The sequence below is a fragment of the Pyrus communis genome, chromosome 1 (genome assembly GCF_041283825.1).
Source record: "Pyrus communis isolate YQ-2024b chromosome 1, ASM4128382v1, whole genome shotgun sequence".
In the NCBI taxonomy this organism is placed as follows: Eukaryota; Viridiplantae; Streptophyta; class Magnoliopsida; order Rosales; family Rosaceae; genus Pyrus; species Pyrus communis.
Window position 1 is genome coordinate 12,674,607 of NC_142565.1, and position 10,508 is coordinate 12,685,114.

General features: G+C 40.4%; 1 protein-coding gene across 4 annotated transcripts; it reads left to right on the plus strand.

Moving 5' to 3' along the window:
• Nucleotides 1-6,261: 6,261 nt before the first annotated feature.
• LOC137720596 (uncharacterized) lies at nucleotides 6,262-9,958 on the plus strand. 4 transcript variants are annotated; one of them, XM_068459686.2, is made up of 3 exons: nucleotides 6,262-6,883; nucleotides 7,015-7,140; nucleotides 8,076-9,958. In XM_068459686.2, exon 3 carries the CDS (start codon nucleotides 8,117-8,119, stop codon nucleotides 9,797-9,799), a length of 1,683 nt encoding a protein of 560 aa, XP_068315787.2. In that variant the 5' UTR covers nucleotides 6,262-6,883; nucleotides 7,015-7,140; nucleotides 8,076-8,116; the 3' UTR covers nucleotides 9,800-9,958. The 4 variants fall into 4 exon arrangements, with proteins under 4 accessions (XP_068315787.2, XP_068315788.2, XP_088554309.1 ...); XM_068459687.2 differs by having other exon boundaries at nucleotides 6,264-6,883; nucleotides 8,082-9,958; XM_088698183.1 differs by lacking the exon at nucleotides 7,015-7,140 and having other exon boundaries at nucleotides 6,346-6,883; nucleotides 8,082-9,958.
• Nucleotides 9,959-10,508: the final 550 nt, after the last annotated feature.

The following is a 10,508-nucleotide window of genomic DNA, read 5'->3' on the forward strand; positions in this document are numbered from 1 at the left end:
GAAGCTTAGAGTGATTGCTTGCTCGAGTATCGAACTGTCTGGGGTGGCAAGGACCACGCTTGCTCCCGAGCCTTTATAGTTGGATGCGTCGTCGACATGCAAATGCTAGAACTCTCCATCAGATTAAACAGGTGTGGCTAGGGCATGCTTAGTTGCCTTTGATGTGTCGTTGGGTCTGTTTGTTGAGCCGCCTAGGCTAGGTATGAAGGCACAGTAGGGAGCTATAAAGCTGGGGCCACGTGACACGTAGTAGGAGATGCTCAACTGTCGGTATTGGGCCACTTTAGAGTTGAATTATGGAGCAAGAGTCGGATGGGGCTGTGTGACGCGCAGCAGGAGATGGTGCCCAACTGCCGGTACATGTTGCTTCTATGTAGAATCTTGTGGGGCGACGATGACAAAACTTGCTTCCAAGTGTGTCATTCTAGTGTTCTTCTACCCTTGGTGCGCCTTTTGGGCTGAGTTGTTGCGTTCGTCAGAAAACTTTGTATTCGCTAGTGTCTGCACCTTTATCGTCGCGTGTCTGGATTGGGCAGAATAGTGCATCATGAGGATGATTGCTTGCGTCTAAAGGTATAACTTGAGCTTCTGGGTTGCAACAACTGTCGCCAAAGTTAGTTTTTGAATTTTTAGTAGCTGGTTTCCTCATCGAGGAGAGCTTTTGAACTGTAGAATACGGGTAGTCGGACCCCTAGCTCTTCTTGTATGAGGGTAGAGCTTATTGCTGCTTCAGATACCATCAAACATATGAATAGGTCATTCCCTTCTTTCGGTTTGGATAGTGGGGAGGTAATGTCAGGTACTTTTTCAAGTCCTTAAATGTTTTCTTGCTCTTTTTCGAATAAGATGAAAAAAGGCTCATGTTGATCGGTGGACCGCAAGGGTAAAAGGTTAAGTGCGGCTGCTCATCTGGTAAGACCTTGAATCTCCTTTAGAGTAATGTGGGACTTTATATTTAAGATCGCTTGGATTTACCCTGAATGTGCATCGGTGAGCCTCATCCCAAAGTGCATGCTTCTCTGCCAGAGCGAAAGAGTCTGCCAGAGTTAGATCTTCTTTCATGATCAATTCTTCGAACTATGAGTGGTTTGCTAGGAGTCCTTTTTGGAAGGTTGCACTAGTTATCAAGTCGTTGCATCCGACTATCTTTGCCTTCTCTGCTTTGAACCTCATCACATAGTCGTGAAGCGACTCCTTTGGGTTCTTCTTGACGTTGAACAAATGGTCGGACTTTTTCTTGATCGAGCGATAGGATGAATATTCTTTGGTGAAAACCAAGTTCGTCGAAACTCCGGATGGATTATGGCAGCAAGGTGTGGAACCAATCTTGAACCTCGTCTTGTAGAATGGTGGCGAATATCTAGCACATGAGAGCATCGTTGTTCCAATAAAGGATCATTTCACTTATGTAGTGTTTTAGGTGTCTTTTAAAGTCTTCATCTATTTTGAAAGATGTGAAATCTGCTATGTTGAACTTGCGTGGAGGCTCTGCCTGCTTGATTTAATCCGTGAAGGGTGACCTGCTTATGTTGGTTATGTTCCGTCGTAGCGCCTCATTAGTGACCTTGTTGCGTTGGAAATCATGCAATTGTTCGGTTAAGAGCCTTTCTACTTTTTCCTGAATTTGCCTTTGTTAGGGTAGCAGAACTCTCAGCTGTCCCCAGTCTTGACCTAGTAGTCTAGGCTACTCTTCCATTTGTTCGACTCGTTTATATAGTGGCTACGGTGTTTGTGGTATGTTCATAGTAGGTGAGCAAATTTCTTGTAGGCTGTTGGTTGAACTTAAACCGGATTGAGTGACTGCTTCCCTCCGTTCGTCGTGTTGCCTACTCTAATGTGAGGTGGAGGAAGCTCCTTGCGGGCATAGCCGCGAATGAACAATTCGCCTGGAAAGTTGCTTATGTTGATTATCGGAATGTGACCCCAACTGTGAGTGTCTGCTCATCCATGAGCTTAACTGAGAGTGCACGCTCCTCTGTGCGCTAAGACGAAAATATACGTTATCTCGGGCGCCCAGTTGGGAGTGTACACTGCCAGAACGCTCGATTCATGACTGGTCGAGTGACTGCTTACCGGTATGTTGAGGTTCTTCGTTTGCCCTTGTCCTACTTCGGGACACCTCGTCTGGGGCATGTTGCATCTCAATATGCTATAAGAGCTGATTTACCAAGGTTGTCTGCTGCGCTAGGGCGCTTGTCAACTCTACGACTTGTCGAGACAAGTGTTGTTCGCCATTTGGGTTGGAAGAGCTTGGACATTATGCGTTTCCTTGAATAGTGGAAGTGTAATGGACTCCGGGCGCGAGATTTGAGTTGGGATATGTCAAATATGCAGAGAAATGGGGTGAAAATACCCCCGGTTCAATCATCGGTCTAGAAATTTGAAGTCGGGACGGTTGAACCAATCTTTGACCGGTTTGCATCGCTTGGAAGACCATGGGAGTGGGCCGGATCTCAAATTGGGTCGCTGGTATAGGCTAGGCCACGTGCATGGGTTGCTCCACCTCCGTGAGCGCTAGGCATGGGCTCGGCTCGGAAACGTGTTGGGTTTGCGCTGACTTTAAGCCTGCGAGCGTTGGGCTTGAACAACTTAGGTTGTGCGCTGAGTGGAGGAAAACAGGGCTTGGGGCAGCGTCTTGGGTTGCCTTTGATGCATGGGCTTGCTGTTGCACAGTGGCGTGGGCTTGGGCTTGTGGCTGCCTAGTTGCTTGGACCTCAGCTACTTGGGCCTCAGCTGCCATTGCAGCACCGTGGGCTTGTTGAATATGGGCTGCCTTGTGGCACGGGCCTGGGCCTACTACTGCGAGGTGGCCTGCTCATCGTGGGTAGTGGGCTCGCGTAGGGTCACTATCGTCGTGGTTGCTACCATAGTGGCAACCACGGTGGTGCCTCATGGGGATAGTGTCGCTCTACTAGCCATCGCGTTGACCTTCATGGATCGTCGTGGTAAGGCTACGTCACGATCTCCATCACTTGGTCCAAATCCTTGAACATAGGAAGTTCCGTTCGTCGTGGTTTCCGAATTTCTAGTCATTGTACTTTTATTTTACGTTTATTTAGAGAATTTTATAAAAAGATTTTAGAAATAAGAACGTATGAAAAATCTACAAATGAACAAGAAATGAGAATCTTCGAATGCGAGAGTCTTCTTCGAGTGTGTGAATCAAGACTCTCAATGAAAGCATCAATTTATGGATGCAAATTTCCTTCTTCTTCTCATTTGAAAAAAAATGCACCTGCAAAATAATAGCACCTAAGATCAAGGCCAAGAGCCTCACGCGTCCACGATGAATGGAGAGGGGCTTTGGCCAAAGAATCTTCGATGCCAAAATTAGAATTTGAGAGACAAAGTGTTTAGAGAATTTTAGGAAGAGAATGAACTTGCATTTTGGTGTGAAGATGAGGCTATATATAGGGGGTGTGGCTGGCCCTATTTGGAGAAATAGGGACCGGCCACTTATGGTGGTATTTTGAATATAATTGCAAGATATTATGTCAAATAATATCTTGCAATTAATTTGGTAATTAATCCCAATTTGAAAAGAATAATTGGGAGTTACCTTGTGGCTGAGGATTTAATGAGAAGTGATGAGAGAGTTTTGAATAAATACAATTTTGATCACTTTTGACCTTGATTGAGCCGTTATTGTCTGTTGCATGCACGTGGGAATCCCAATGTGTCTCAAAGGTAATTTTGTCTTTTTAACCCAAAAGTCCACAAGTCGCTTCCATAATTTTCTTGATTGTTTTTTAGTCCACAGTGAGCATGAAAGAAGAAATAACTCGTTCTGCGTAAAAAACCAAGTTGTTTTCTGTTGCCCGAGCATGTTCATTCTTAATGAAAATGTCCAACAATAGATGTCAATTTTTTACTGTTAGTCTCACAGTAAGTCCACCTGTTTTGCCATGACAATGGATAGCGGACTAGGGCAGTTGCTATTTCACGCTGAATAATAATTGCCTAAGCACAATTTTGATTCACAATTTGTTTTTTCTTCATTTAAATGCATAATGAAATTATTTAATAATTATCAAACGGGTAAGATTAGTCTTGAGCAGGATATTCAAATGTGTCCATAACTAAATATATATATATATATATATATATATATATATATATATATATATATATATATTTGATCTGATTTTTGATAAGATTTACGATTGCACTTTACGCGTTACATGTCATTATCAATTTAAAATCTTTGCTCCAATTTCTGATAAGAGATTCAATTTCTTATGTCGTGTCACTTGTCCTTAATTTTGACATTGCCCCCTTGTTGCCTTCTAATTCATGTAGTATTTGTCTACTCGGTTGAAATAATTTTGTCTTTTAATTCATCTCTTTAATAAATTCCACATGACAATTTACATATCGGTCAAACCCAAAAACTTCACAACTTTTAGAATTCATATTCAAAATTTGAACGTTTTTGGAAAGTCAATTTGTGCACAGGAAATTAGGAATGTAACGATTGCACCGACATATGATATTTTTAATTCATGTATTATATTAAGTGGATGACATGATTAGTATATGGATAATACTTGTGAAACTTACTCTCGGGCAAGTGGCGGAGCACGGCAGCTCCAGCGATTGTTGACAGAAAGAAGAAGACGGAATATTCCATCAATTTTGACATAATATTCCTAGTGGCATTAGCATCTACTGTCAAACCGAAGGTATACTCCTTTAACTTTAACTCCACCGTCACGCTTAATTGTGACAAACAATTCCGTCTGACAATAGATATTCTAGCTCCGTTAATGGAATATTTCTTCTCCAGCGCTCGTCAACAAGTGTAGGCACATTACGACGCATGGGTCACTACTTTAATTCCTGAAAAGAGCAAACAAAGGAAAAAACTTAGGTTACTTACATTAATTTTTATTAGTGTAAAGATTAGTATGGTCGTTTCTCATTTAGGAGAAACTTACGTCAAGAATGAGCTTAAGCAAGGCGGCCATGACCCTGCAATATTATTGTAAGTAGGTCTTTGATCTCAAATTATATTATTTAGTTTTCTTAAATATGCTATAATTGAACGTATGTGATGCCATATCTTACCTCTAGAAATAATAAGGTCTTATACCTTATTGTTTTATTATATTTCTCTGCATTTGCAACCCATGGAATGTTCTTACTTGTGTTATTTCTGCTCATTATAAGTGTCTGCACATAGTGTATAGCCTTTTTATTAGTCTTTCTTTTTAAGCAACAATACTTAGCTACTAAAAAATGAGTAAGAACTCATACTTAAAATTCTTTGTGTTCGAATCACAGAGTTTTTGCTTATGATCAGAACCGTTCATATTATGATTCACTTTGTAAAGATTACATTTGCAAAACATGAATTATAACTAAGGTCATTTGGTCAATCTATTGTAACAAATACATAGATGGTTCGTAATATTTTTATCAATTATGTTAATCTATTTTTATACATAACTAAATTACCTTAGTTTTAATTGATTTTTTTGCTGAAACAATCTTTATAGAATGATTTATAATAAGAATGATTTTTTATTATAAACACGAAGTTCTATGATTAACAATAAACAATTTTAAATACAAATTATTACTCATTTTATGAATAATCAAGTATTATTATTTTTTATGTCGCCCACCACATCCATTGAAGATATACTCAAAAGTGAAAATACCTTTTATGTTTTTTTCTTCATATTCATTTCCAATTTTCAAATAAAATTAAATAAAAAATTTAAGGGACATAGAATAAGCAAATGTGTCATACAAATCTGCAAGAATCATTTCATATTCAAATTCATTCAAATGGGTTCCAAATCTGTAACAAAGCCAAGGGCTATATGTGTAATTCCACCCACTATGTCATTTCCAAAACAACTATCATCCTCACACGTGTGACCTCTTTGAATGGCAAAAAGGGAATGGATCCCCTCCTGAGCTTGCTGAACAAATCACATGAGCGGTTAGATTTTGATTCAATAATTACGATTAGAAAATTTATGTAAAAATTATAATAATTATAATCGTTGGATCCGTTTCCTGACAAAAAAGTCACTTTGAAATGTCACAAAACCCCAGCTCACACGTGGAAAAGATTCACATCGGAAACGTAAAACAATTCGAATAATAAAAAGAGAACATTCAAAATTTACCAATGCCCAACGGTCGGATTTTCTGCCTCACTCGCAATCGTAGCCGTCGAGTCTTCAATCTTGCTCGACATTTAAGGCCAGCTGCCCAAACTTAAGCACGCATTTTCTCTCTCGACAGAGAATGCGCAGTAAAAGATACTTTCTTTTTCAATTTTATTTTCTTCCATATTAGAGAGAGAGAGAGAGTGACATTTTGTCATTTTATTTGCTTCCTTTTAGAGAGAGAGAGAGAGAGAGAGAGAGGAGATTTGAATGTGGATTTGATTTTGTTTGTATAAATATTCACCTGTTGTCTGGTTGTGTTGAAAAAACAAAAAAAAAGTTCAAAAATTTGAAGTGGGTCGAGTTTGAAATCGAGCTAGCTGCTTCTGCTGCTGGTTTTTAAAAATTGGGTTTCGAGCGTTTCCTCCTGTTTCTCTAATTGCAACCAGAAATTGTTTCTGGGTTGTTTCTGAAACTGCCACTTGAATGCGAGTGACTGAGATGCAGAGAGAGAGAAAGAGAGAGATTAAATCCAGTTGCTTTGAGGATTTTGGCAGCATTTCTGAGTTGGGTTTTGTAATTTAGAGAGAGAGAGAGAGAGGAGGAGGGTTTTAGAGAGAGAGGGGGGGTTTGAAGGTAAATTGATCTGGGCTCTGCTGAAGTTGATCACAGAGAAACTGGGAGGTTTGAAGTGCAAGCTATAGTGGGTTGCTTTCTGAGGAAAAAAGAGAGGACAAGCTTCTGTTTTCTGAGTCTTAAAGGTTAGTTCTTTAAATTCTCCACTTCAGATGTAAAAGAAGAAAAGTTTCATCCCTTTTACACTTTCTGGAATTTATCATATTTACTAATTACATGTAATTCTGGGAATCATTGCTTTCCTTTTGTGTTGCAGTAACAAAAGGGACTGATAGCGAGAAAGAGAGAGAGAGAGGGAGGGAGAAGAGGGCATTTGTCTCATCAGTTGTGGCTGTCAATGGTGGAAGCCTTTGGATTATAATCAAAGTCAATTCAAATTGAGGTATTTGTTTGATGATTTTTTCTTTGAATTTTCTTGACAGTAGTTTGTGGGGTTTGGTCCGTCCATCTAGCTGAAGTTTTAGACACACTCTATTTGTACAACGTGGGATAGATAGAGACTTGAACCTTCTCTTCAAAGTAAAGCCTCTCTCTCTCTCTCTCTCTCTCTCTCTCTCTCTCTACCCCCACCTAGCTTCATTTATGAGTAAAAATGGTAACCAAGCCAAGAATCCCTACTTTCCCATTCTCCTTCCATAAAATCGTGACCCTTGAATATCGATCAAGGCTCGTTATAATTTTTTACAAAGCGATATTCTACTTTAATCTAATTTAATCGGTAGAAAGATAGATTCGAACAAAGGATCAAGATCAAGTTTTCTCTTGATTGATCTTGATCGTGGTTGAAAAGTAAAGTTGTAGCTTTAAGTTTCACTCACCAATATACCCGTCTTTAGTCACATATATTTCCCTCATAACATCTACTAGAAGAGAAGACTGATTTGATTTCACTTACCAACTTTAGGCCCTCTTAATTGGACGGCACTGCTTTCTGCTTATTAGCATTTAAAAGCAAACTTTTATAATATTAGAAGTTTTTAATGGTCATTAAAAATTAATTTTTTTTAGGATTTAATCTTGGTTTGGGTCATTTAATGATGGCTTGCCAACAGTATGTCCTTGGGCATCTTTTAGGTAATTTCCCATATGGTTGGTCGAATATTGTTTTCAGCAAAGCAAGCTTGCTGTGATCATATAAGATTCTCGAAGCTACTGATGTCGCCCTATTTGTTTTTATTTACATCTAATAATATTATCGCAAAATTTATATTTTTATGATTGCAACTGCTCCACTGCCTTTTAGTTTTATATGCACATATCTTTACTTTGCATCTTCTTATTTGTTAGCATTCTAACAACCCTGTGTTTTCTTCCAAGGTTCAGTTGCTTGAGCTCTCGTATCCAATTTGATTGAGATCATGGAGGAAGAAGGCGGCAATGAGGTTTCGATCTGTACACGATCAGCAGAAGAATGGTTGTTACATGCTCGGGAGCTTGTTCCATTGGCACTGAACAAGGCAAGAGAGGTTAAGGGGTTTCCGGGTCGATGGAAGATGATCATTTCGAAGTTGGAGCAGATCCCTTCGCGTTTGTCGGATTTGTCTAGCCATCCGTGCTTCTCCAAGAATGCTCTTTGTAAGGAGCAATTGCAGTCGGTATCTGAGACGTTGAAGGAGGTTATTGAATTGGCAGAGTTTTGTGTGGGGGAGAAACACGAAGGAAAACTTCGGATGCAGAGCAATCTGGATGCATTGTCTGGGAAACTGGATTTGAATTTGCGGGATTGCGGGCTATTGATCAAGACCGGGGTGCTTGGTGAGGCTACTTTGCCTTTACCAATGGCCGGTTCCTCAAGTGAGCCGGAGGCTGCTGCCAATGGGAACATAAGGGAGCTGCTTGCGCGGCTTCAGATTGGTCACTTGGAGGCAAAACACAGGGCTCTTGACAGTCTCGTAGGGGTTATGAAAGATGATGAAAAGAATGTGCTGTCAGTTATGAGTCGTAGTAACATTGCTGCTTTAGTTCAGCTGCTCACTGCAACATCTCCTCGTATCCGAGAGAAGACTGTGACTGTAATTTGCTCACTTGCAGAATCTGGAAGCTGCGAAAATTGGCTTGTTTCTGAAGGTGTTTTGCCACCTCTGATAAGGCTTGTTGAGTCTGGCAGTGCAGTAGGGAAAGAGAAGGCTACAATTTCGCTTCAGAGGTTGTCAATGTCTGCTGAGGCAGCACGTGCAATTGTTGGGCATGGAGGGGTTCGTCCACTGGTTGAGATCTGCCAAACTGGTGATTCTGTTTCTCAGGCTGCTTCTGCTAGCACTTTGAAGAACATATCAGCTGTCCCTGAGGTTCGACAGACTCTAGCTGAGGAAGGCATTGTAAAAGTTATGATCAATCTCCTTGATTGCGGAATTTTATTGGGTTCAAAAGAATATGCAGCAGAATGCTTACAGAATCTCACTGCAAGCAATGACAATCTCCGAAGGTCTGTAATATCAGAAGGTGGAATTCGGAGCCTGATGGCTTATCTTGCTGGCCCGTTGCCACAAGAATCCGCAGTTGGGGCATTGAGGAATTTGGTTGGTTCGGTTTCTATGGAGGTCTTGGTTTCTCTTGGTTTCCTTCCACGCATAGTTCACGTGCTTAAATCCGGTTCACTGGGGGCACAGCAGGCTGCTGCATCGGCAATTTGCAGGGTTTGCAGCTCAACAGAGATGAAAAAATTGATTGGTGAAGTAGGGTGCATTCCTCTCCTCCTCAAGATGCTCGATGCTAAATCAAACAGTGCAAGAGAGGTTGCTGCACAGGCAGTTTCGAGTCTGATGACCTTTTCGCACAATTGCAGAGAAGTGAAAAGGGATGACAAAAGTGTGCCGAGTCTAGTCCAACTGCTTGACCCTAGTCCCCAAAACACAGCCAAAAAATACGCAGTTTGTTGCCTTGGATTACTGTGTTCGAGTAAGAAATGCAAGAAGCTGATGGTCTCATATGGAGCAATCGGGTACCTCAAGAAGCTTACGGAGATGGACATCCCTGGAGCGAAGAAGCTACTCGAACGGCTGGAAAGAGGGAAGTTGAGAAGTTTCTTCACAAGAAAATAGAGGAAGAAATGCGAAGTGTACTTTCGGTAAGCTTTGTGAAGCTTTTGATGTCTGATGCAGTAGCTGTTTCATGGTCTATATGAAACGATGTAAGCTATGTTATGTATGTTCTGTTATTTATAAGGTTTATGAAAATATAAAATCTCTGTAATTCTATTATGTTTGCTCCTCTGCTGTCTGGTGCAATTTCTGGGATGCCATAACAATTTTAGCCCTTATATCAAAGCTTCCCTCTCGTCGCTTCACGAGCGATTCTTAGATATCATCGGTTGCAAATCATGTCTCTTTCTCTGATCAAGTGACATGGTTGTTACAACCCGTGAAAGGGAAAATTTTGTCTCTCGCCACCTATCGATTGATCAATATAAATGGTGCAAGCTGTACAAGTTTCTTATTATGGCATACATTAACCTCAACATTTACATTTCGCATCAGTCCATCTGTATATAACTAATATTTATGTTGTGTTTTGGAAGGTCGACTATCCTCACAGTTTAGCAAATCCTGCTATATTTCTGATAGTTTTCTTTCATTTTTCCATCTCCACCAATCCAAATTGATTCCAAAGAAGCAGACCAACACGCTTCTGATAATTAGTCAAATTGCCCAATAATTTAATCTCATTAGAATTGCATTTGAATTTGGGTGCCTCATTGATTGGTCCAGAGCTAATATATTGCTTTTCCAAAATCTACTTTCCAATGAACAC